General features: G+C 47.0%; 2 protein-coding genes across 8 annotated transcripts in view; one reads left to right on the top strand and one right to left on the bottom strand.

Annotated features, from left to right (window-relative positions):
* LOC146010041 (uncharacterized) overlaps positions 1-24,315 on the bottom strand; it is a 47,539-nt gene extending 23,224 nt beyond the window's left edge. The window contains exons 1-6 of the mRNA XM_083150876.1: positions 24,117-24,315; positions 19,623-19,751; positions 17,238-17,335; positions 16,892-17,096; positions 15,136-15,239; positions 14,657-14,768 (exon numbers count right to left, since the gene is read on the bottom strand). Coding sequence (XP_083007002.1) covers positions 14,657-14,768; positions 15,136-15,239; positions 16,892-17,096; positions 17,238-17,335; positions 19,623-19,656 — 553 coding nt within the window. The 5' untranslated portion in view covers positions 19,657-19,751; positions 24,117-24,315. The remainder of the gene's footprint in view (positions 1-14,656; positions 14,769-15,135; positions 15,240-16,891; positions 17,097-17,237; positions 17,336-19,622; positions 19,752-24,116) is intronic.
* Positions 24,275-27,194, top strand: part of LOC146009998 (uncharacterized) — a 113,220-nt gene continuing 110,300 nt past the window's right edge. For 6 of the 7 annotated variants that reach the window (XM_083150720.1, XM_083150718.1, XM_083150719.1 and 3 more), the window contains exons 1-2: positions 24,275-24,423; positions 25,225-25,378. In XM_083150720.1, coding sequence (XP_083006846.1) covers positions 25,345-25,378 — 34 coding nt within the window. In that variant the 5' untranslated portion in view covers positions 24,275-24,423; positions 25,225-25,344. Of the gene's footprint in view, positions 24,431-25,224; positions 25,379-27,194 lie in introns of all 7 variants that reach the window. The other variant, XM_083150715.1, reaches the window with a different exon arrangement.

Raw genomic sequence — 27,194 nt, 5'->3', positions numbered from 1 at the left:
TGACACGGAACACACAATCAAAGGTTGCAAACAATATACGAGTCTAGTTTTCCGCGTTGTCGTGTTCCAGAGTAAAAGGGGAGAAGAGTGGAAGAGAGAAAGAATTTTCTGGTTTTTATAAGAGGAGGAAAGAAAGGGGATAGAGAGTGATAGGAAAAAGAGGGGATAGAAGAAAAGAGGGAAAAAAAAGAAAAAAAAAGAAAAAAAAGAGAAGGGTAAAGGGCGTCCTCCCGGTGGCTGCGGGGCACCCTGTCCCCTCCAAGGAAGCCAGGTGGTGTCACCGTGGGGCATGGAAGGGGGGTGGGGGGTGTTAAGGGGGAGGGAAGGTTGAGGGAGGGGGTGGACTTCCGTTAGTCTATATCATATGGTGGGGGGGCGTTCTGAGAAGTCATCCAAGGCGTCCACACCTTATGAAAGGATTTGAGAGAGTGGCGTATAGTTGCGGTCATATACTCCATTTTATAAGTATACCATATACGGGCAAGTATTGCCTGCAATGGGGCCGGGTCTGTTTTTTTCCAGTCGGCTGCTATTTGACAGGTCATTGCCGAGGTAATATGTCGGAATAGTTTATGCTGGTGTAGGGTAAGCATGGGGGGTTTAAGTGGAAGGAGAAAATATTTGGGGTCTAGAGGGACAGCAATACCCAACAGGTTAGAAAGTAAGGTTTCCACCTCTTTCCAGATTGTAACTATCTTTGGACAGTTCCACCAGATATGAAGGAAGCTACCCTCTCTCGAACAGCCCCTCCAACACCTATCCGACGTGTTAGGAAACATCCTATGCAGTCTGGATGGGACATAATACCAGCGATAAAGGAGCTTATATATGTTTTCTTTAATTTTCACGCATATTGAGCTGGAGGCCGCGTTGTCGCGAATTTCCTCCCAATCCTCGTCATCTATGGGGAGACCTAGATCTCTCTCCCAGGCCCTCTCATGTGGAGCCCGAGTGGAGGCCGTGCTAGTTTCCAGAAGGGAGTAAAGTGTTGAGATTAGGCCCGCGGAGGAGGTTCGCTTCCAACATATGTATTCATAAGATGTTAGAGGTCTGGATATAAGAGTTGGAGTGGTTTTAGAATGAAAGTGCCGGATTTGTAGGAAGCGGAAAAAATCCATGTTCGGGATTGCTGTGCCCTCTCTTATTGCGGTAAACTGCGGGAAACTAGCATCTACTGAGATATCGTTAAGGTAATAAATGTTATCTCTTAGCCAACTGGAGAGGGAAGAGCGGCTCATGCCTGGAGGAAAGGCTGGGTTATGGAATAGCGGAATTAGGGGAGAGGGGAGTGGGGCTAAGTTGTATGATTTGTTCACCTTGTCCCAGACCGATAAAGCGCGGGAGACCACCGGGTGGGATGCAGCTGTGTGAGGGCGCTTGTTTTTAGGTAGCCATTGCAGGGAAGACATAGTGGACAATCCCAAATCATCCGTTTCTATTTTTACCCAAACTTTCTGTGTGCCCCAAGGGTTGCACCATTGGACATTCTGGGACAGCCGTGAGGCATAGTAGTACCTCCGGAAGTCCGGGATGCCTAGACCACCTTGATAGGAGGGTCGTTGTAAAAGTTTTAGCCTTATTCGGGGGCGTCTCTTGTCCCAAATAAACTGAGTGGTTTGGTATTGTAGTGATTTGAATACGTAAAGGGGGATATATATTGGCAAGGTTTGGAATAAGTATAAGAGGCGCGGAAGGACACTCATTTTGACTGAATTAATCCTACCAATCCAAGAGATGTAGTGGGAGGACCATGTGGACAGATCTGTTTTAATTATCTCTAGAAGACGCGGATAGTTGGCCTGAAAAAGTTGGTGATAGTGTGGAGTCAGGTATATACCGAGGTACTTGATTTTCTTTCTGTTCCAATTACATGGAAGCTGTTTCATTAGCTCGGATTTGGAAGATCCGGGTATGTGAAAATCGAGGACCTCTGTCTTTTCTACGTTAATTTTGTAGCCAGAGTGTTGGGAGTATTGCTGTATTTCAGAGAGTAGGGGAGGGATTGAGCTGGATGGGTTTGCGAGGGTCAGTAGTACATCATCGGCATATAACGCAATTTTGTGTTCCGATGGGCCAGTTTTTATGCCCTGGATAGAGGGGTTGTTGCGAATCCTTGCCGCCAGGGGTTCCATAATGAGGGCGAAAATAAGCGGGGATAAGGGGCATCCCTGACGTGTACCATTTGCTATTTTGAAGTGGTCCGACATGACTCCGTTGACAGAGACCCGAGCGGACGGTGTGCGGTAGAGCGCCTTGGTGCCTTCCAGAAAGGCCCCTGAGAAGCCCATCTTTTCTAAAACTGCAAAGGCAAAAGGCCAGGAAATACGGTCAAAAGCCTTTTCCGCGTCTAAAGCTAAGACCAAGGCGGGGTTTTTCTGCTTTTGAATGACGTGGATAAGGTCTATTGCTCGTCTCGTGTTGTCCGACGCCTGGCGACCAGGAATAAAACCGACCTGGTCTGGATGAACCAGAAGTGGGAGCAGAGAAGCAAGCCGGCCGGCTAAGACCTTTGCGTAAATTTTTAAGTCTACATTCAATAGCGAAATTGGTCTGTAGTTTGCACACCCGGTCGGGTCTCTGTCAGGTTTTGGGATCACCACTATGTCCGCCTGGGTGGCCTCTGGGGAAAAAGAGGCACCCTCAAGGATGTCGTTAAATAACACCACCAGATGGGGGGCTAGATCCAATGCAAAGCGCTTATAATATTGGGCCGTGAAGCCGTCGGGACCCGAGATAGAGGAGACCTTGGAGATTATCAGGCCCCTGATGGTGGCCTTATGGGCTTCCCAAATGGTGGTAGAGGAAAGGTCAGGGGAGGAGTTTTCTTTGAAGTAGTGAGTAATAGCAAGTTTAACTTCTGCTAACGAGGAAGGGTGGTCTAGTAGGGAGTCGTCTAGCCGCCATCTATAAATCCTCGGGGGGCATTCATAAAGATCAATGAGTATGTATATACCTGCATGGTCAGTCCATGAAAACGGCGTTATGCCTGCCTCTTTAACTCTGGGGATCAAAGGGGAAGAGATATGGATCATGTCTATCCTAGAGTAGTGTTGATGGGGGGCCGAGTAATGGGTGTAATCCTTAGAGTGCGGATGCTTTAATCGCCAAGAGTCACTCAGTCCATTATATTTTAAGGCTGCAGTCAGGGTGCGGGAAGCTCTGGGAATAGTTGAAGTTGAGGTGTGTGGAGGTGGTGGAGTGGATCTGTCTAGCAGAGGGTCGATAATAGTGTTGAAGTCCCCTCCGATAATTATGTGGCCTTGTGCCATTCTACTTAGGCGTTTAAAGAACGTGTCAAAGAATTGAGATTGGTCTTGGTTGGGAGCGTATAAAGAAACAAGGGTAACAGTAAGTGAACGAATGGTTCCGATTACCAAAATAAATCTCCCGTCAGGGTCAGCAAATGTTTTAATTGGGACAAAAGGCACACCCCTACGAATCAGGATAGCCACTCCTCTTTTTTTGCAATCCGCCGAAGCAAACAAATTTTGAGAAAACGAACGGCCCCTGAGTTGGGAGTGACTGCCAGAGAAATGCGTCTCTTGCAAGAACACGATGGATGCGTTTTCTCTTTTGCAGGCTCCCAGGAGGATCGTCCGTTTTTTGGGCGAGTTCAAGCCATTAACGTTTATGGACAATAGTTTAAGGGCCATCGTATGGTATGTCACAGCAAGCTATTTTTAAAATCAAATTACAAGTGTAAGTAGACTGAGGGGGAAAGGGGGACCTCCCTGCGGGGGAGGGGGGAGGGAGGGCAGGAGGAGGGGGAGCGCCACCGAGAGGACACCAGAGAAGGAAAAAAAATAAGTGGTAGATGAGAGGAAAGAGCCCAAAAGGGCTAGTACCCTGAAGAGAAGGGTCCCATGTGGGGACCGCTACAAGGAAACAAATTATTACATATAATCTAAACATTTGTGAAAGGGAATTTGGGGGGGGGTAAAGAAGCATAGTGCTGGCGTGTTGGGGACCGCCAGGACCGATAGCATCCCAAGCTATAGGGGTCCGTAGGGACTAACTAAAATAGCCTACAATAAATCTTTACGCATTGGATTATTAACTCTACACTTTAAACTAAACAGAATTAACATTACCACCTAGGTGGATCTCACCCATAGAGGGTCGGAACTGTAAGCACACATGTGGAGCTTACTGTTTGTAGTTCAATTTTGGTAAAGATGAGAGAGTTCAGTTAGGTTCGCCATTTTCCACTCGGTGACGAGAAACCCTTGTCCATTCTGGAGGTGGGGGGGAGTGTCGCTGTGGTCTTGGGGTGGAGGGACTCTCGTCGGCTCCCGTTGAGGGGGACGGAAGAAGGTCCAGTTTTGCCAGGAGATCTTGACCCTGAGTCAGAGTCTTGATGTTGTGCAGCGTGTCATTTGCCGACACTTGTAGCATGAAGGGAAAACCCCACCTGTAGCGGATTTTGTGTTGGCGCAGGATTTTGGTGACCGGCTGCAATTCACGTCGTTTTTGAATGGTCGAGGGGGCTAGGTCTTGAAATATTTGTAGTTGCATGTCTCGGAATTTGGTAGATGGGGAATCTCTGGTGGTTGTGAGGATCTTATCTTTTGTTTGATAATAGTGGAAACGGACTATGATGTCTCTTGGGGGTTGTGAAGCCGGGGGTTTCGGGCGAAGGGCTCTGTGGGCCCTATCCAAAAGGCAATCTTCGTCTGTTAGCGATGGAGCTATTTGTTGGAAGAATTCTTTCAGGAACGTTGGTAGAGAGGAGCTGGGAACTGTTTCCGCTACGTTGCGGATGCGCAAGTTGTTACGCCGAGAGCGATTTTCTTGATCTTCTTGTCTTTCTTTAAGTGTCTCTATCTCTTCATGAAGTCTGGAGAGTTCCTTATCCAGACGGGATTGAGAGCGGCATAGGTCATCAGTTTTAGATTCTAAATCGTCAGTTCTGGTGCCCAAAGCTGTCAGGTCGGACCTGAACTCCGAGACTGCCTTGGCGAGCTCTTGTTTGAAGGCGCTTTGTACCCCTTCCAATAGCCCGGACATCACTGCTTGGATCTGGGGGTCTATGGGTGTTTCTGCCGTTCCAGGGTGGGAGGGAGAATCTGAGAGCTGCATGTTGCCTGAGGAACTCTTGGATTTGGAGCCAAAGAAATTTCCGGTTGGCTGGGGAGTTTTCTTGTTTCTCTGGGACATAGTGAACAAGGCCGTTGGGGGTCGGAATCAGCAACCAGGTTTTAGACGTGGTATTTGTGGAGTGTAAATAGCAGAGGTGATCGGCAGAGAGGGATAGCTTCGGTCCTAGCGAGTCTAAGAATTTACTCAAACAGGCATGTTGAGTATTGTGATCTCCTCGGAGGGAGATGAGCTATATTGAATGCGGGGAGTCTCACTCTTCTGTCTGCTCAGGGACCTGCCCTTGAGCTGATTTTTCGTTGCCAGCTGTGCCAGGTATTGCGGATGGGCAGTGTGTCACGGTTATCTGAGGAGATGATTTTAGGATGCTATGTGGGGAGAGCTGGGCGGAAGCCCAGGTTGGGTGTGTCTGCTCTCTTCACTACGGCTTGGCCACGCCCCCCGAGGCTAATATCTTTTCCAACGCGGAGCGGCTCAGTGAGTCTCCTAGGTGTTCACACAGGTTGTTCTCTTTTGGATGCTATCAATGGAGAAGGGGGAGAAACTGCTGGTGGAAGGGTTACACCCCACTGCCAGGAGGGGGCTGGCAAGTCTTCTGCAGTTGCAGTATGTGAGAGGTTAATGGGGGAGAAATGATGTTGTTGGCAGCAGGCAGGGGCTGTGGGTTCAGAGTGGCTGGGCTGGCTGATATGAATGGGAGGGTGGGAGGCTGCCTTGGCTGTTGTACTGCTGTTAGGCTGAGGCTCCCAGGCTGGAGAGGGAGAAGTGAAACAGCGTTGGATACACAGCAGGTATAATGGCTGGTAGTGCCAGCAGTGCTATAGTGTAGGCTGGTTGGTCAGGGGACCCCCGCTTGGTGTTCACTGTCTAGCGGGGTTCAGTATATAGGTGCAGCTTACGGGGTCCTATCAGGCTTTACCCCAGTGAGGGATATGTCCACCCAGGTCCCCTAGGTTTGTCCAGCTTTAATGAGGCTGTGATGGTCAGTGGATATGGCTGCCTGCTGTGATATACTGCAGTACTATAATGTGGGGCAGGTCTGCAGAGGGGCAGGGAGCGCCTGGATGTCCCGTATAGGGTACTCACAGTTGATTTTAACCCCTGTCCGGAGTCCTGCTGATGCTGCGGCGGGTGTGGGGGTAGCCGCTTGTCCCCCTCACCTCCGATCTCCGGTGGCGTATGGTGACTCACCGCGTGACGAGCGGTGAGCGCTCACTGTTCCCCCGGCGTATGGTGGAGGAAGGCAGGTGTGGGGAAGGGTCTCCGGTCCCCCGGCAGCGTTGCCCGACCTCCGTGCCTCCTGCTGCAGGTGCGCGATGTTTTCTTCTTCCTCCTCCAAAAATCGAGGCCCCGGCGCCGGCCGTCCGACCAGGCCGCAACCCGCGAGAGTGCTTACAAGCACTCCCCGGCTCCGCAGCAGAGGTCTCCGGCACCCGGAGCACAGCGGGGGTAAGGTGAGAGGGGATGGGAGGGTGGGAGAGGGGTATTAGGTATGATTAGAGGGTAGATTGGGCCAATTGGAGCGGGAGCTGATCTCCTGCACGTCTCCTCCGTGCGTCCGCCAAGCCCCGCCTCTCCCAACTGGTATTTTTTGGTCACATGTGAGGCATTGCCGTACTCGGGAGAAATTGGGGAACAGATTTTGGGGTGCTTTTTCTCCTTCATACCTTCTGAAAATGAAAAATTTTGAGCCAGAACTGCATTTTTGTGTAAAAAATGTAATTTTTCATTTTCACTGCCCACTTGTATCAAAATTGGTGAAACCCCTGGGGGTTTGAAATGTACACTATACCCCTAGATGAATTCCCTGAGGGGTGTAGTTTGCAAAATGGGGTCACTTGTGGGGGGGTTCCACTGTATTGGTGCTTGGGGGGTCTTGCTAATGCGACATAGCACCCACCAAAATTCCACCAGAATCTGAGCTGCAAAATCCAAATATCACTCCTTCCCTTCTGAGTCCTGCCATGCACCCAACTGGTATTTTTTGGTCACATGTGAGGCATTGCCGTACTCGGGAGAAATTGGGGCACATATTTTGGGGTGCTTTTTCTCCTTCATACCTTCTGAAAATGAAAAATTTTGAGCCAGAACTGCATTTTTGTGTAAAAAAATGTAATTTTTCATTTTCACTGCCCACTTGTATCAAAATTGGTGAAACCCCTGGGGGTTTGAAATGTACACTATACCCCTAGATGAATTCCCTGAGGGGTGTAGTTTGCAAAATGGGGTCACTTGTGGGGGGGTTCCACTGTATTGGTGCTTGGGGGGTCTTGCTAATGCGACATAGCACCCACCAAAATTCCACCAGAATCTGAGCTGCAAAATCCAAAAATCACTCCTTCCCTTCTGAGTCCTGCCATGCACCCAAATGGTATTTTTTGGTCACATGTGAGGCATTGCCGTACTCGGGAGAAATTGGGGCACAGATTTTGGGGTGCTTTGTCTCCTTCATACCTTCTGAAAATGACAAATTTGGAGCCAGAACTGCATTTTTGTGTAAAAAAAAAAATTTTTCATTTTCACTGCCCAGTTGTACCACAATTGGTGAAACCCCTGGGGGTTTGAAATGTACACTATACCCCTAGATGAATTCCCTGAGGGGTGTAGTTTGCAAAATGGGGTCACTTGTGGGGGGGTTCCTAACTTTTAGCATCTTATGGTGCCTAGAAACCTACATGGTGCCTAAAAAATAATCTCATAAAAAGGAGGCTCCAAAATCAAGTAGGTGCTCCTTCTATTATGAAGCCTGTGGTTTGGTCAACGTGCACACTAGGGCCACATATAGGATATTTATGAAAACAAAAGAATTGGGGGAATCAATTTTTAGTCACATTTCTCTAGTAAAATGTACTGTGTTCCTTAGAAAAATGTATTAAAATTGCAAATCTGCAAAAAAAAAAGAAATTTTGAAATTTCACCTACACTTTGTTTTAATTCCTGTGAAACACCTAAAGGGTTAACAAACTTCCAAAATGCTGTTTTGAATACTGTGAGGGGTGCAGTTTTTGAAATGGTATCATTTATGGGGGTGTCTCACATACAAGTCCCTCAAAGTCACATCAGAACTGAACTGGTCCCTAAAAAAATCAGTGTTTGAAATTTTCTTGAAAATTTGAGAATTTGCTATTCATATTGTAAGCCTCCTAGTGTCCAAAAAAATTAAAAGCAAGTTGAAATAATGATGGAAACATAAAGTAGACATATGGTCTATGTTAGTTATTAACTATTTTGAGTGGTATGATTATTTGTCTCACAAGCAGAAAATTTAACATTTTGCAAATTGCAAAATTTTCCATTTTTTCACGACATTTTGGTATTTTTCACAAAAAAACACAGACTGTATCGACCCAAATTTACCACTAATTTGAAGTACAATGTGTCACGAAAAAACAATCTCAAAATCACTGGGATAAGTAAAAGCAAAAAAAAGTTATCCCCACTTAAGTGAGACATGTCAGATTTGAAAAAAAGGGCTCTGTCAGGAACGCAAAAACTGGCTGTCAGGAAGGGGTTAAGAAACAGAAAATAAAAATATTATTATTACAAGAGACGCACTTTAAAAATACTCATCCTGCAATAACCTCACGGGCCTTTCCATATGTACATTATTCAACTGGAAACAAAAAAAAAAAGGGAACAGCAATAATGATACACAACTCACTAGCGTTCCAGGTAGAGCAAGCTTATGCTGACTCAAAGGGACGATTTAATATTCTGGTAATAAACTTAGGCTTAGCTTATTTAACAATAGCTTCAATATATGTACCAAATATGGAACAAGGGGTATGTCATAAAGAGTTTTTTAATCAACTTAATAAAATTGCTAAAGGTAGAATAGTTATTGGAGGAGACTTTAACGCGGTGCCAGATATAAATTGGGACAGATCAGCATCTAAACCACCAGGCCATACTACAGTCAGAGAATCGAGGAGACTGAGGGATATAATGACCTCACATGGCCTATTTGATGCCTGGAGGGTACTGTATCCAGCGGAACGAACATACACACATTATTCTATCCCTCATAGAGTGCACTCTAGACTCGATCTGTTCTTAGTTGATTCCAAGACTGTAACAGGATTAAGTAAAGCTTGGGTTACTCCCGTAGTTTGGTCGGATCATCTTGCCATTTCTATCTCGATTCCGGTCTCGCAAACTTTTGCTTCGGCTTTCAGGTGGAGATTAAACACCTCACTCCTTTTAAAAAAGGAATATGTAATACAAGTGGAAAAAATACTGAAAGAATACTTTGACTTGAATATGACAGAAGATGTAACCACATCAATAGTTTGGGAGGCACATAAGGCTACGATTAGGGGACACTTCATATCATTAGCTAAAACACAAAAACTGAAAGATCAGAAAATTTGCCTGGACTTGGAGAAACAGATAGAAGCCTTAACAATAGAACATCAACAGAACTCCAAACGATCGATCTATAGTAGACTGTTAGTATTAAAGAGTCAATTATATCAGATTCAATCAGCAAAAGCAGCGAAAACTATGAGGTGGTTAAAATATAAATTTTACGCAAAAGGAGATAAAGCCGACGCGCTACTGGCACATCGGTTAAGAGATCGTAAGAGGAGGGACCGTATTCTATCATTAAAAGATTCCCAAAATAATATAGTATATGACCCGCAAAAGATTGCTCAGGCCTTCAGGGAATACTATCAATCATTATATAACATTCAGAGCTCAATAGAGGAAGAGACTTTGCAAGCATATACAGATACATTTCTTGAGGCATGTGCTCTCCCGAAACGCTCTGAATCACAATGTCAATATTTAGATACAGAGATCTCAAGTGAAGAGATTGAAAATACAATTAAATCTATGAAGAACTCATCTGCACCCGGCCCAGATGGGCTACCGGCTGTATATTATAAGAAATTTGGAGAGATTTTGATCCCAAAATTAAAAACTCTTTTTAATGATATACTGCAAGGACAAAAATTTGACTTAGCCTCAACTAGTGCTGAGATCATAGTATTGCCCAAAGAGGGTTGAGATCCTACAATGTGTAGTAGTTATCGTCCAATCTCATTGTTAAATTCAGATTTAAAACTGTTCGCTAAAATATTAGCAAATCGTCTAGCAAAGGTTATAACCCCCCTGGTCCATCCGGACCAGGTCGGGTTCATACCACATAGACAGGCTTCAGACAACATAAGGAGAGCTATTAATATTAACAACCTTATAGATAAGCTCAAAATACCTTCTTTAATAATGAGCTTGGACGCTGAGAAAGCATTTGATCGAATCTCATGGGCATATATGAATCAAACACTTGCGCACTTTGGGATCACAGGATGCTTTCTTACGGCTATCCAAGCTTTATATACAGAGCCGAGAGCCATGGTATCAGTAAATGGATTTAAATCCACTCCATTTGCGATAAGAAATGGAACAAGACAGGGGTGCCCCTTATCCCCCCTAATATTTGCCCTGATGATAGAACCTCTGGCAGCCAAAATTCGGATCTCCGCAGAGATTAAGGGAATTAATATAGGAACGCAAGAATATAAGGCCTCACTGTATGCAGATGATATTCTGCTTACACTCTCAAATCCCTTGACATCATTACCTAATCTATTTCAAACAATACAAGAATTTAGTGTGATCTCTAACTTTAAGATTAACACATTAAAAACTGAAGTCCTAGATATGCATCTTCCCCTGGATCGGAAAAAAGAGATAGCTTCCAAGTTTCAATTCGAATGGAAAAAATCTAGAGTGAAATACTTAGGGATATACTTAACCAGACAATATGATCAACTATATGATGCTAATTACCCAAGAATGATAAATGATATATCCCAAGATACTGCCAGGTGGACAGAACAGTTCATATCATGGACAGGCCGAGCAAATGTATTAAAGATGAATGTACTCCCACGTCTATTATATCTCTTTCAAGCCCTACCAATAAGGATTCCGGCGGCATCCTTTCAGAATTTGCACAAAATATGCACACGTTTCCTATGGGCAGGAAAAAAACCAAGAGTACGCTTGAAAACATTATATCGGGGAGTCAAGGAAGGAGGTTTGGGGGTTCCAAATTTAAAATTATACTATTATGCGGTACACATCTCACAAGCAGTTCTCTGGCACTCAGAAAGAGACACACGTAGATGGGTCCAACTGGAATCGGAGTTCCTACAGATGTACTCCGCTTCCACACTGTTATGGATTCCACGAAAACTACGTCCTAGGAACATACAGGACTCACCAGTAATTGCATTTACACTTGCAATATGGGATAGAATAACCAAACGTTATGGGATGCTATCATCTCCACTCGCTTTATTTCCAATACGAGACAATCCGGACTTTCCAGCCGGAAAGGATGGACAATTTTTTAAGCAGTGGACTGATATTAATTTATTATTTATAAATGATATATCTACAACGCATATATTCCCTACGTTTAAAGATATGCAAATAAGATACAATATCCCTACGCAAGGTTTCTATCAGTTTCTCCAACTTCGTAGCTTCCATAAGGTATGTTACCCAGCTCAAAGATCGGAAAGCAAAACCCCATTGGAGGGTCTTTGCTATAAAAGGGCCCCCTCTAAGGGCCTTATATCTATAATTTACCAACTTATACTTAATTTCGGGAACCCTATCCGTACCTCCCACGAACTGGCGTGGGAAAAAGACCTCGAAAAACAACTAGAGGTGGAGATATGGGACCAGATAAAACAAAATCTGGTGTCGATTTCTCTCTCAATCCGATATAGAGAAAATGCATTTAAATTATATACCAGATGGTACATGACCCCGGAGAAGATAGCTCGTATATACCCTAACACATCTGACCAATGTTGGAGGGCCTGTGGACAAAGAGGCATATTGCTTCATATCTTTTTTGAATGTCCAAAAATAGTAGGATTATGGAAAGAAATATATAGATTAATATTACAGATTACAGGGGTGAATATCCCATTTAGGCCAGAATATTTCCTCCTGCCTCAAAAAGTTCCAGGGGCACAGAAAGCAACACAAAAACTTATATGGTATATGCTCAGCGCGGTTAAAATTAAGATAGCATCACATTGGAAAACACAGACCATTCCATCGATCACAGCAATAAGGGCAGGAATATGGGATGTATACCACATGGAATACATGGCTAGTTTTGTAGAAGATAACGAGCTTGAGTTTAAAAACATATGGTCCCCCTGGTTAAAATACCATAATCTCCCCTTACCATTTACATTTGGGCTATAAAATAGTATGGGTAAAAAGACAAATGAAAACCAGTATGCGATTAAACCCCCAAGTGGGGCCAATTTCCCGAGTCTGAAAATAATATGTAAGATGGAAATGAAAAATTGTATGGTAATTTGTGAACCCGAATATAACCTGACTGTGTACCCCGCCCTTTCTTTCCTAATCCCCTAACTCTCCCTTTTTTTTTTCTGTTTACCCCTACCCCCCACCCCACCCCATATGTAGGATTGTATATGTTGTTATATGTACAACTTTGAAAACCTTTCAATAAAACAATTAAAGCAAAAAAAAAAAAAAAAGGAAGCGGGAGTGGGCGGGCACTTAGGGTACCAGATAGGTCTCCTGGCAAAAAGCCCCCATTATCTGGAGATTCAGGAGAATTCAACATTGTCCCCTGGAACAGGATCCCATCTATAGCGGTGGGATAAAGTAACCAGCCTTAAGTCTTAGTACATCTGTATTTAGTGTAAACATCCCAGCTACAACGGGCAGAATTCCCCATGCAATAATATAGGTGGCTGGAGTGCCGGTACACACTAGAGATGGGCAGTACGATTCATTGGAATGAGTTGAGTCGCACGGCTCAGCTCAGTAAAGTGTGTTGAGTCAGTGACTCGACTCTCGAGTCACGACTCATATGGAATTACAGGCACAGGGAGACAGTGCAGGGCTCACAGCACACTCAGGGACTTGCAGAGTCTCTGTCCCTCAGTGTGTGCTGTGTGCAGGCAGACAGGATGTTAGTCAGTGGCTTGGCTCATGAGTAGTGTGGAATTGCAGGCACAGGGAGACAGTGCAGGGCTCACAGCACACTCAGTGAGTTGCAGAGGCTCAGTGTGCAGGGAAGACAGGAAGTAAGACAGTGGCTTGGCTCACAACTCTTAGTGAGTTGCAGAGGCTCAGTGAGCTGGCAGACAGGAAGTAAGACAGTGGCTTGGCTCACAACTCTTAGTGAGTTGCAGAGGCTCAGTGAGCTGGCAGACAGGAAATAAGACAGTGGCTTGGCTCACAACTCTTAGTGAGTTGCAGAGGCTCAGTGTGCTGGCAGACAGGAAATAAGACAGTGGCTTGGCTCACAACTCTTAGTGAGTTGCAGAGGCTCAGTCACTCAGTGTGCAGGGAAGACAGGAAATAAGACAGTGGCTTGGCTCACAACTCTTAGTGAGTTGCAGAGGCTCAGTGTGCTGGCAGACAGGAAATAAGACAGTGGCTTGGATCACAACTCATTTGGAATTGCAGCAGGGCAGGCACAGAGAGACAGTGCAAGGCTCACAACACATTAGGGAGCTGCAGAGGCTCAGTCCCTTGCTGCTGCTTAGTAACCGAACCAGCTTTAATAATGATTGTGCAGTTCATCTGGCAGAGGCAGGCAGCTGCTTATGCAATGAATGTTAATAATATACCAACATAGATTCAGTGTTATGTAATTACTATGTAATTTACAATTTTTATTTAAATATTCTGGTGGTCTTGGATTTACAAATATATATCTATAGATATATATAGATGAATATCTATAGATATATAATCTATAGATATATATATATATCTATATATCATCCCCTATTAGCCTGCAGGGGGTGTGCCACAGTCACACTGGCTGAGCTGAGCACAGTGCACTGCGGAGGCTGCTGCTGATTCTGATCCATCAGCGAGTCATCAGATCACTACTGAATAACTGAGCCTGCACACAGTGAGAACTGTCTCAACTCTCACTGCAGGCTCAGGGATTCGTCCAAGGCACAGCAGCCCTGCACGACTCATGAGTCATGTGAGCTAAGCTTAGAGCTCATGTCCCTGCCTCCCTCCCCCCCCACTAGAAGTTACCCAGGTTTGCTGGCCAATAATAGCTGAGCACACTGCTCAGCCCCGCCCCTGTGTCATTGACTGACATGTTTCATCACCAATAAAATTATCTCCACTCTTCCAGGCCCCCCTCTGAGGCAAAGGGAGTTGGGACTCGGGACTGCTGTCTCTGTCTGCACTAATGCTGCTGCTGCTGCTGTCTCGACTCATCCAACAGTGAGTGGCTCGAGTCATGTATTCAGCTTAATGACTCGAGTCACTGAGTCGAGACAGCGATTCACTAGCCATCTCTAGTACACACAGCTCCACCCATATATGTCACACGGTGAGCACCTGCTGGGCACACGTATGATAGCCTTATACTGACCGCCTTTATGGCGTTCCAACAGCACTTTGTGGAATTTGCTTTGAATTTAATTCACCGATAAAATGAGGAAACTGAAATGATTCCAGAGGACGCCATACAGACAGTAGAACATGTGACTACTCTCTGTAATATGTGATTACTACTCACCTGTGCTGGGATCTGTAGGGATCTCCTCCTCCTTAACTGGCCGATCCCTCATCGCACACGTCTCTTCTTCTTCCTCCAGATCTTCTTCTTTAATATTAGTCGGATCTTCACCCTGAAAACCCCACAAATATAAAAAAAAGCGTCAATTCTTGACAGAGAACCATCTGAGAAAGCCTCAAACTGATGGTGAAATGCGTTCAGGAATCTCCCTACCACCCACAGAAGCTTGTACTTACTCAGTCTGCACTCTGATTATATTATCCAACTATTATCTATACTTTTATCTAATTACATCTTCTTTTACTTTGTATTCATTATTTCTGTCCCATTACCTACTTATGAACACACACATGCACAATAATCCCCAGCAATCTCTCTATCCCACAGGTCTCCACCAGCTCAGTGTATAACACACAGTCTACAGATCATGCAGTTATAAGTCACTTTGGTATATTGGCAAGATCCTAAATCCCACCTACCTGTACCTGATCCTCCTGTGGGGTCCTGTGAGTCTCCTCTGTACAGTGCTGGGAATACAGAGGACAGGGACATCTCTCTGGGGTATCTCTGTTACTGGAGCCATCTGTAGAAGACACACAGTGACTGAGGACATGGTATATATGTGATTATCCTGGGAATACAGAGGACAGGGACATCTCTCTGGGGTATCTCTGTTACTGGGCCCATCTGTAGGAGACACAGTGACTGAGGACATGGTATATATGTGATTATCCTGGGAATACAGAGGACGGGGACATCTCTCTGGGGTATCTCTGTTACTGGAGCCATCTGTAGGAGACACACAGTGACTGAGGACATGATATATATGTGATTATCCTGGGAATACAGAGGACGGGGACATCTCTCTGGGGTATCTCTGTTACTGGCCCCATCTGTAGGAGACACACAGTGACTGAGGACATTGTATATATGTGATTATCCTGGGAATACAGAGGACGGGGACATCTCTCTGGGGTATCTCTGTTACTGGGCCCATCTGTAGGAGACACGCAGTGACTGAGGACATGGTATATATGTGATTATCCTGGTAATACAGAGGACAGGGACATCTCTGGGGTATCTCTGTTACTGGGCCCATCTGTAGGAGACACACAGTGACTGAGGACATTGTATATATGTGATTATCCTGGGAATACAGAGGACGGGGACAGCTCTCTGGGGTATCTCTGTTCCTGGGCCCATCTATAGGAGACACGCATTGACTGAGGACATTGTATATATGTGATTATCCTGGGAATACAGAGGACGGGGACATCTCTCTGGGGTATCTCTGTTACTGGGCCCATCTGTAGGAGACACGCAGTGACTGAGGACATGGTATATATGTGATTATCCTGGGAAAACGGAGGACGGGGACATCTCTCTGGGGTATCTCTGTTACTAGTCCCATCTGTAGGAGACACACAGTGACTGAGGACATGGTATATATGTGATTATCCTGGGAATACAGAGGACAGGGACATCTCTCTGGGGTATCTCTGTTACTGGGCCCATCTGTAAGAGACACGCAGTGACTGAGGACATGGTATATATGTGATTATCCTGGGAATACAGAGGACGGGGACATCTCTCTGGGGTATTTCTGTTACTGGGCCCATCTGCAGGAGACACGCAGTGACTGAGGACATTGTATTCCCAGGATAATCACATATATACAATGTCCTCAGTCACTGCGTGTCTCCTACAGATGGGCCCAGTAACAGAAACACCCCAGAGAGATATCTCAGTCCTCTCTATTCTCAGGATAATCACATATATACCGAGGACTGGGACATCTCTCTGGGGTATCTCTGTTACTGGCCCATCTGTAGGAAACACACAGTGACTGAGGACATGGTATATATGTGAATATCCTGGGAATACAGAGGACGGGGACATCTCTATGGGGTATCTCTGTTACTGGGCCCATCTGTAGGAGACACACAGTGCCTGAGGACATTGTATATATGTGATTATCCTGGGAATACAGAGGACGGGGACATCTCTCTGGGGTATCTCTGTTACTGGGCCCATCTGTAGGAGACACACAGTGACTGAGGACATGGTATATATGTGATTATCCTGGGAATACAGAGGACGGGGACATCTCTCTGGGGTATCTCTGTTACTGGGCCCATCTGTAGGAGACACACAGTGACTGAGGACATGGTATATATGTGATTATATAGGGGACCCCATACCTAGGAATTTCCTCTTCCTTACACTGCTGATTACCTGGTACATACATCTCTTCTCCTTGATCTTCTAGCTTAATATCAGTCACATCCGTCTCTTCTTCTCCTTCTGTATCTTCTACCTTAATATCAGTCACATCCGTCTCTTCTTCTCCTTCTGTATCTTCTACCTTAATATCAGTCACACCCGTCTCTTCTTCTCCTTCTGTATCTTCTGCCCTAATGTTAATCATGTGGTTTTCATCCTATACAAAGCAGCAATAAAATAAATTTTTCAATTCAGTAAAAGATTATATAATACAAATATTTGGAAGTATTCTGATTCTCTACAGATCATATAGTGAAAGTCACTTTGGTATATAGAGAAGACCACGAATCCCACATACCTTATCCTCCTGTGGGGTCCTGTGAGTCTCCTCTGTACAGTCCTGGTAATACATTGGACTGGGACATCTCTCTGGGGTATCTCTGTTACTGGGCCAATCTGTAGGAGACACGCAGTGACTGAGGACATGGTATATATGTGATTATCCTGGGAATACAGAGGACGGGGACATCTCTGTGGGGTATCTCTGTTACTGGCCGATCTGTAGGAGACACACAGTGACTGAGGGCATTGTATATATGTGATTATCCTGGGAATACAGAGGACGGGGACATCTCTCTGGGGTATCACTGTTACTGGGCCCATCTGTAGGAGACACACAGTGACTGAGGACATGGTATATATGTGATTATCCTGGGAATACAGAGGACGGGACAACTCTCTGGGGTATCTCTGTTACTGGGCCCATCTGTAGGAGACACACAGTGACTGAGGACATGGTATATATGTGATTATCCTGGGAATACAGAGGACGGGGACATCTCTCTGGGGTATTCCTGTTACTGGGCCCATCTGTAGGAGACACGCAGTGACTGAGGACATGGTATATATGTGATTATCCTGGGAATACAGAGGACGCGGACATCTCTCTGGGGTATCTCTGTTACTGGCCCATCTGTAGGAGACACGCAGTGACTGAGGACATTGTATATATGTGATTATCCTGGGAATACATAGGACCGGGACATCTCTCTGGGGTATCTCTGTTACTGGGCCCATCTGTAGGAGACACACAGTGACTGAGGACATGGTATATATGTGATTATCCTGGGAATACAGAGGACGGGGACATCTCTCTGGGGTATCTCTGTTACTGGGCCCATCTGTAGGAGACACACACAGTGACTGAGGACATTGTATATATGTGATTATCCTGTGAATACAGAGGACGGGGGCATCTCTCTGGGGTATCTCTCTTACTGGCCCCATCTGTAGGAGACACGCAGTGACTGAGGACATGGTATATATGTGATTATCCTGGGAATACAGAGGACGGGGACATCTCTCTGGGGTATCTCTGTTACTGGGCCCATCTGTAGGAGACACACAGTGACTGAGGACATAGTATATATGTGATTATCCTGGGAATACAGAGGACGGGGACATCTCTCTGGGGTATTCCTGTTACTGGGCCGTTCTGTAGGAGACACGCAGTGACTGAGGACATGGTATATATGTGATTATCCTGGGAATACAGAGGACGGGGACATCTCTCTGGGGTATCTCTGTTACTGGGCCCATCTGTAGGAGACACGCAGTGACTGAGGACATGGTATATATGTGATTATCCTGGGAATACAGAGGACGGGGACATCTCTCTGGGGTATCTCTGTTACTGGGCCCATCTGTAGGAGACACGCAGTGACTGAGGACATGGTATATATGTGATTATCCTGGGAATACAGAGTATGGGCACATCTCTCTGGGGTATCTCTATTACTGGGCCCATCTGTAGGAGACACGCAGTGACTGAGGACATGGTATATATGTGATTATCTTGGGAATACAGAGGACGGGGACATCTCTCTGGGGTATTCCTGTTACTGGGCCCATCTGTAGGAGACACACAGTGACTGAGGACATGGTATATATGTGATTATCCTGGGAATACAGAGTATGGGGACATCTCTCTGGGGTATCTCTGTTACTGGGCCCATCTGTAGGAGACACGCAGTGACTGAGGACATGGTATATATGTGATTATCCTGGGAATACAGAGTATGGGGACATCTCTCTGGGGTATCTCTGTTACTAGTCCCATCTGTAGGAGACACGCAGTGACTGAGGACATTGTATATATGTGATTATCCTGGGAATACAGAGGACGGGGACATCTCTCTGGAGTATTCCTGTTACTGGGCCCATCTGTAGGAGACACGCAGTGACTGAGGACATGGTATATATGTGATTATCCTGGGAATACTGAGGACGGGGACATCTCTCTGGGGTATCTCTGTTACTGGCCCCATCTGTAGGAGACACGCAGTGACTGAGTACATGGTATATATGTGATTATCCTGGGAATACAGAGGATGGGGCCATTCTCTGGGGTATCTCTGTTACTGGGCCCATCTGTAGGAGACACGCAGTGACTGAGGACATGGTATATATGTGATTATCCTGGGAATACAGAGGATGGGGCCATTCTCTGGGGTATCTCTGTTACTGGGCCCATCTGTAGGAGACACGCAGTGACTGAGTACATGGTATATATGTGATTATCCTGGGAATACAGAGGATGGGGCCATTCTCTGGGGTATCTCTGTTACTGGGCCCATCTGTAGGAGACACGCAGTGACTGAGGACATGGTATATATGTGACTATCATGTAATGTGTGTATGTAGGTGGCTGTCAGAACCACTCCCCAGTAAAGTCTCCTGTTACCCATTGATGTGAGGGGCCGGTAATTCTCCATCATCCCGTCCTTGTGTAACTCCCAGGTGCTCTGGAAATTCTTCTTATGGTTCAGCGGGTGCGCACCGTGACAGAGAGACAAGTGCAGGCGTATGTCCCCTGTGTGTGCAGACAATAGAAAACACCGTTAAGATCCAACTCAATTTACTGACATAGATGTTTTGCTGTCCAGGCAGAGTCCTTCCACCGCCAGGGCCAATCTCTGTTCTTCTGCCGGGGCCCATACACACAGAACGATGATATATCGCTGGTACACACTGGCTGATGGACTGTCAATATATATCGTCCATTTAATCAAGACGGACAATCTATCGGCCAGTGTGTATGCACCTTAACTATAAGGGGGCCAGATGTACTAAGCTTGAAAAAAAGTGATAAAATGGAGAGTGATAAAGTGCCAATCAGCTCCTAACTGTCATGTTGCAGCCAGTTTAAAAATGGCAGTAAAGAGCTAATTGGTTGGTGGTTAATCACTTTTCAAGGCTTAGTAACATCTCGCCTTGGTCTGCTCTCCCTGCTCCTGGCTGTTTCTTTTATAGGTCTCCAGGTCTAGGGACCTCCTCTCTCCCTCAGCTCCTTGCAAATGATTGGCTCCTAGGGCCCCAGCAACAACCAGCCCCCTGTCCCCTCTGCCCTGCGACCCAAGTATCCAATCCCCGGACAAGGCTTCTTCCCGCCTAAGAAACAAGGTTTCAGAACTGAGTTCTGTGGCAGCGCTAGGTGAAATATGTTATGATACAATTAATTAAAAGATTGGATGATCTGTACAGATAATTTTATTAATTTGGACAATCTGTCCATATATAAAATAAATATGCAAAAGTTGGCATGTACATACACTGTAAAATTACAACAATGAAAAATAAAAGTAAAATATATAAAAAACGCTCTGCCTGCTGGTTTTCATGTATACATGATTGCAATCGGTATTAAGAATCTGGTATAGTTACCAATCCTGGTGACAGGAAAATGTTCCAGATTTCAATATTGGGAAATTTGGTCGGTAGGGCCCCAATGGGCTGATGAGATGGCGTAAGTGATGCTGGACCGCACAGCCAGTGATATTGGATCCTCTCTAGTTGGTGGCCTGGAGTGATGTGAAATGTTCCGTGGCCACTGGAGGTCTTTCCAAGCGGAATTGTCACTGTTAGATGTTCTCGGTCATAGATTGTACTTGTTAGGCTCCTGTACAGAATAGGTGCAGCCTGATGGTGAGCCCGTGGGGCCAGAAGTACCTCCCAAGATTGGGGAGAAGGGAATTGTTGGGGGGTCCTCTTTGTAAAAGGCAGGTTTGCTTCTTACACAGAGACTCTGCAATCTCCCAGGCAGTCCTGCCTGGGAGATTGCAGAGTCTCTGTGTAAGAAGCAAACCTGCCTTTTACAAACCCCCCTCACCATCAGGCTGCACCTATTCTGTACAGGAGCCTAACAAGTACAATCTATGACCGAGAACATCTAACAGTGACAATTCCGCTTGGAAAGACCTCCAGTGGCCACGGAACATTTCACATCACTCCAGGCCACCAACTAGAGAGGATCCAATATCACTGGCTGTGCGGTCCAGCATCACTTACGCCATCTCATCAGCCCATTGGGGCCCTACCGACCAAATTTCCCAATATTGAAATCTGGAACATTTTCCTGTCACCAGGATTGGTAACTATACCAGATTCTTAATACCGATTGCAATCATGTATACATGAAAACCAGCAGGCAGAGCGTTTTTTATATATTTTACTTTTATTTTTCATTGTTGTAATTTTACAGTGTATGTACATGCCAACTTTTGCATATTTATTTTATATATGGACAGATTGTCCAAATTAATAAAATTATCTGTACAGATCATCCAATCTTTTAATTAATTGTATCATAACATATTTCACCTAGCGCTGCCACAGAACTCAGTTCTGAAACCTTGTTTCTTCTTGTCTTTGATCGGGTCTAACTAACCCGCTAGTGCAGCTGCCTTGCTCATTTCAGCGCCCCTTGGTGGACACTCCCACACAGTGCCCAACCACCCGTTTGTTTTCTTCCCGCCTAAAGCAGTTGCCGGGCAGAGGTGACCCAGGTGTCTCTAGCCTGGCAGACACGGTCACCTAGAGTTCAGGCCTAACCTAACACAGGGCTACACAGGCTCCCATACCAATATATGCCAACATAAAGGGGCCCCTATTTGTACATAACTCTGGGGTACTGCACTTGTATAATCCTTGGTGTTCCTCTAAATATTCCCATTCCTGCATGGAGAGATAGACAGTGACAACCTTACACCCTATAGGGACACGGGTTACCCCCCTATGCACCAAGCTCCTGGAGAAGTGTCAGGTGTAATAAAACTATATTGTATTTACCAGTGTGTGCCACATAGCCGGGAGAATGTGAGTGTATATTACGGTGTGGTGTGTGCGGTAACACCAAATCACCCCCGGCGGCTGTGACAAACAGTAACATAACCCCCCAACTTCCACAGGAAAGGGGAGGAGGGGGGAGATGACATAAGCCCTTGTACCTGGTGTAATAGGATTATCAGAGGTGGGCTAACGCATGGACCTAGGCTGCAGGGGGGGGGGGGGGGGGGGGCAGGATTAAACACTAATGGTGGGACATAGGGTTAGGCTGGAGAGGGGGGGGGCAGGGTTAGGCACTAGTGGTGGGACCTAGGGTTAGGCTGCATGGAGGGGGGCAGGATTAGGCACTAAAGGTGGGACCTAGGGTTAGGCTGCAGGGAGGGGGGGCAGGATTAGGTACTAGTGGGGGGACCTAGGGGTAGGCTGCAGGGAGGGGGCAGGATTAGGCACTAGTGGGGGGACCTAGGGTTAGGCTGCAGGGAGGAGGGGCAGGATTAGGCACTAGTGGGGGGACCTAGGGTTAGGCTGCAGGGAGGGGGCAGGATTAGGCACTAGTGGGGGGACCTAGGGTTAGGCTGCAGGGAGGAGGGGCAGGATTAGGCACTAGTGGGGGGACCTAGGGTTAGGCTGCAGGGAGGGGGCAGGATTAGGCACTAGTGGGGGGACCTAGGGTTAGGCTGCAGGGAGGGGGCAGGATTAGGCACTAGTGGTGGGACCTAGGGTTAGGCTGCATGGAGGGGGGGGGGCAGGATTAGGCACTAGTGGTGGGACCTAGGGTTAGGCTGCAGGGAGTGGGGGCAGGATTAGGCACTAGTGGTGGGACCTAGGGTTAGGCTGCAGGGAGTGGGGGCAGGATTAGGCACTAGTGGTGGGACCTAGGGTTAGGCTGCAGGGAGGGGGGCAGGATTAGGCACTAGTGGGAGGACCTAGGGTTAGGCTGCGGGGAGGGGGCAGGATTAGGCACTAGTGGTGGGACCTAGGGTTAGGCTGCATGGAGGGGGGCAGGATTAGGCACTAAAGGTGGGACCTAGGGTTAGGCTGCAGGGGGAGGCAGGATTAAACACTAATGGTGGGACCTAGGGTTAGGCTGCAGGGAGGGGGGGCAGGATTAGGCTCTAAAGGTGGGACCTAGGGTTAGGCTGCAGGGAGGGGGGGCAGGATTAGGCACTAGTGGTGGGACCTAGGTTTAAGCTGCAGGGAGGGGGGCAGGATTAGGCACTAGTGGGGGGACCTAGGGTTAGGCTGCAGGGAGGAGGGCAGGATTAGGCACTAGTGGTGGGACCTAGGGTTAGGCTGCAGGGAGGGGGGGGGCAGGGTTAGGCACTAGTGGGGGGACCTAGGGGTAGGCTGCAGGGAGGGGGGGGGGGCAGGATTAGGCACTAGTGGTGGGACCTAGGGGTAGGCTGCAGGGAGGGGGGGCAGGATTAGGCACTAGTGGTGGGAACTAGGGTTAGGCTGCAGGGAGTGGGGGCAGGATTAGGCACTAGTGGGGGGACCTAGGGTTAGGCTGCAGGGAGGGGGCAGGATTAGGCACTAGTGGGGGGACCTAGGGGTAGGCTGCAGGGAGGGGGGCAGGATTAGGCACTAGTGGTGGGACCTAGGGTTAGGCTGCAGGGAGGGGGGGCAGGATTAGGCACTAGTGGTGGGACCTAGGATCCTGAGCAAACCCGTATACAATAGGAAACCGCACAGCGCTCTCCCGATGTCCGGAAGACGGTTCTCACACCCGACTTGTTCTTCCCATAACTTTCCTTTCTCTCTATTACGTACAATACGCTGCTGATATAATTATTTTATGTGTTTGTTATATATGTATACATCAAGTTACAATACAAATGTTTCTATACACTGCTGCCTGATACGTCACACATCAGTTCTATACCAAGTTACAGGTTGTTTCTTATATGTGACGGATGGAAATGTATAAGGCTGCAAAATGTTCATATCACACAATGTAACACTGTATAGCAGCCATTGGGATGTGTATATGATGCACCGCGGCCGGGAACAGATACAACCTAGGCTGCATTACATAACCCCCCAATAATCAGGTTCCAATATGGGGGTTACACTGCTGCACACCCGGTTACCCGGAATACAACACCCTACTTACGTCCGGACCGAAGGAATGAAGACCGGCGCCGCTGGTCCCGGAGAGAAGCTGAGGCGCGCTGCGAGCGGGAAGCCAGGTGGAACGCAGGGAGACAGGAAGTAGACCGGATAGAGGAAGTCTGTTGGAACGCACAGGCCGGAAGTCGGGAGTAGCTTCCTTTCCCGGGGCGAGAGAGGAGATCATTCACGGCTGCAGTGCAGGGGCAGGACAGCGGCTAATTAGTGAAAAGGATCTGTAATGATGTCACCCCCCATGTGACCGGCTGTCCTCATCAGGGGGAGGAGTCTGAAGATCAGTAGCATTTGAGGTATCAGGTACACACTCTCACCCGCGGCACCCCTTCCCTGAGAGCAGACCAAGGGCGAGATGTTACTAAGCCAAGAAAATTGATAATCCACTAACCAATCAGCTCCTTACTGTCATTTTTTTAAATGGGCTGCAACATGACACTTAGGAGCTGATTGGCACTTTATCACTTTTTTCAAGCTTAGTACATCTGGCCCCCTGACAGTTAAGGTGCATACACACTAGCCGATATATTGGGGACTATGTAAAAACCGGACCGGACTAAACCCCGGACTGGACATCAAAATCTGCAGTCCAGAGCTTGTAGGGTCCGCTCCGGGGGGTGTCCTGTCCAGGGGTGTCTTGTCCGGGGGATAGCTATCACCAGGGACATGGGGGGAGGGGAGATTACAGCCTCCCCGGGTGGTCCGGACCGTCCGGTTTTTGCTACATGCCCGGACCATACAGGGAGGCTTTATTCTACCCCCCTCCTCTACCTGGTGACAGGTGTGACAGGCAGAACCCCCGGACAGGACACCTAGGCTACAAGCTCCAAAATGCAGAGTTTGATGTCCGGTCCGGAGGTTTTGTGTTGCTCCGGTTTTCACCCATACCCGATATATTGTCCATTTTGATTAAATGGACGATATATACATCAGCCAGTGTGTATGTACCAGCGATATATCATCGTTCTGTGTGTATGGGTCCCGGTAGAAGAACAGAGGTTGGCCCTGGCGGTGGAAGGACTCTGCTTGGACAACAAAACATCTATGTCAGTAAATTGAGTTGGATCTTAACAGTGTTTTCTTTTGTCTGCACACAGAGGGGACATACGCCTGCACACACAGGGGACATACGCCTGCACTTGTCTCTCTGTCACGGTGCGCACCCGCTGAACCATAAGAAGAATTTCCAGAGCACCTGGGAGTTACACGAGGACGGGATGATGGAGAATTACCGGCCCCTCACATCAATGGGTAACAGGAGACTTTAGTGGGGAGCGGTACTGACAGCCACCTACATACACACATTACATGATAGTCACATATATACCATGTCCTCAGTCACTGCGTGTCTCCTACAGATGGGCCCAGTAACAGAGATACTCCAGAGAGATGTCCCCGTCCTCTGTATTCCCAGGATAATCACATATATACCATGTCCTCAGTCACTGTGTGTCTCCTACAGATGGGGCCAGTAACAGAGATACCCCAGAGAGATGTCTCCGTCCTCTGTATTCCCAGGATAATCACATATATACCATGTCCTCAGTCACTGCGTGTCTCCTACAGATGGGCCCAGTAACAGAGATACCCCAGAGAGATGTCCCCGTCCTCTGTATTCCCAGGATAATCACATATATACCATGTCCTCAGTCACTGCGTGTCTCCTACAGATGGGCCCAGTAACAGAGATACCCCAGAGAGATGTCCCCGTCCTCTGTATTCCCAGGATAATCACATATATACATGTCCTCAGTCACTGCGTGTCTCCTACAGATGGGCCCAGTAACAGGAATACCCCAGAGAGATGTCCCCGTCCTCTGTATTCCCAGGATAATCACATATATACAATGTCCTCAGTCACTGCGTGTCTCCTACAGATGGGGCCAGTAACAGGAATACCCCAGAGAGATGTCCCCCTCCTCTGTATTCCCAGGATAATCACATATATACAATGTCCTCAGTCACTGTGTGTCTCCTACAGATGGGGCCAGTAACAGAGATACCCCAGGGAGATGTCCCCGTCCTCTGTATTCCCAGAATAATCACATATATACCATGTCCTCAGTCACTGTGTGTCTCCTACAGATGGGCCCAGTAACAGAGATACCCCAGAGAGATGTCCCCGTCCTCTGTATTCCCAGGATAATCACATATATACAATGTCCTCAGTCACTGCGTGTCTCCTACAGATGGGCCCAGTAACAGAGATACCCCAGAGAGATGTCCCCGTCCTCTGTATTCCCAGGATAATCACATATATACCATGTCCTCAGTCACTGTGTGTCTCCTACAGATGGGCCCAGTAACAGAGATACCCCAGAGAGATGTCCCCGTCCTCTGTATTCCCAGGATAATCACATATATACCATGTCCTCAGTCACTGTGTGTCTCCTACAGATGGGCCCAGTAACAGAGATACCCCAGAGAGATGTCCCCGTCCTCTGTATTCCCAGGATAATCACATATATACAATGTCCTCAGTCACTGCGTGTCTCCTACAGATGGGCCCAGTAACAGAGATACCCCAGAGAGATGTCCCGTCCTCTGTATTCCCAGGATAATCACATATATACCATGTCCTCAGTCACTGCGTGTCTCCTACAGATGGGCCCAGTAACAGAGATACCCCAGAGAGATGTCCCCGTCCTCTGTATTCCCAGGATAATCACATATATACCATGTCCTCAGTCACTGCGTGTCTCCTACAGATGGGCCCAGTAACAGAGATACCCCAGAGAGATGTCCCTGTCCTCTTTATTCCCAGGATAATCACATATATACCATGTCCTCAGTCACTGCGTGTCTCCTACAGATGGCCCAGTAACAGTTATACCCCAGGGAGATGTCCAAGTCCTCTATATTCCCAGGATAATCACATATATACAATGTCCTCAGTCACTGTGTGTCTCCTACAGATGGGCCCAGTAACAGAGATACCCCAGAGAGATGTCCCCGTCCTCTATATTCCCAGGATAATCACATATATACAGTGTCCTCAGTCACTGCGTGTCTCCTACAGATGGGCCCAGTAACAGGAATACCCCAGAGAGATGTCCCCGTCCTCTGT

This window comes from Crinia signifera, chromosome 6 (assembly GCF_055691185.1).
Source record: "Crinia signifera chromosome 6, ASM5569118v1, whole genome shotgun sequence".
NCBI classification, from domain to species: Eukaryota; Metazoa; Chordata; class Amphibia; order Anura; family Myobatrachidae; genus Crinia; species Crinia signifera.
The sequence above is the reverse complement of the archived record's forward strand: the minus strand, read 5'-3'. Positions and strand labels throughout refer to the sequence as shown.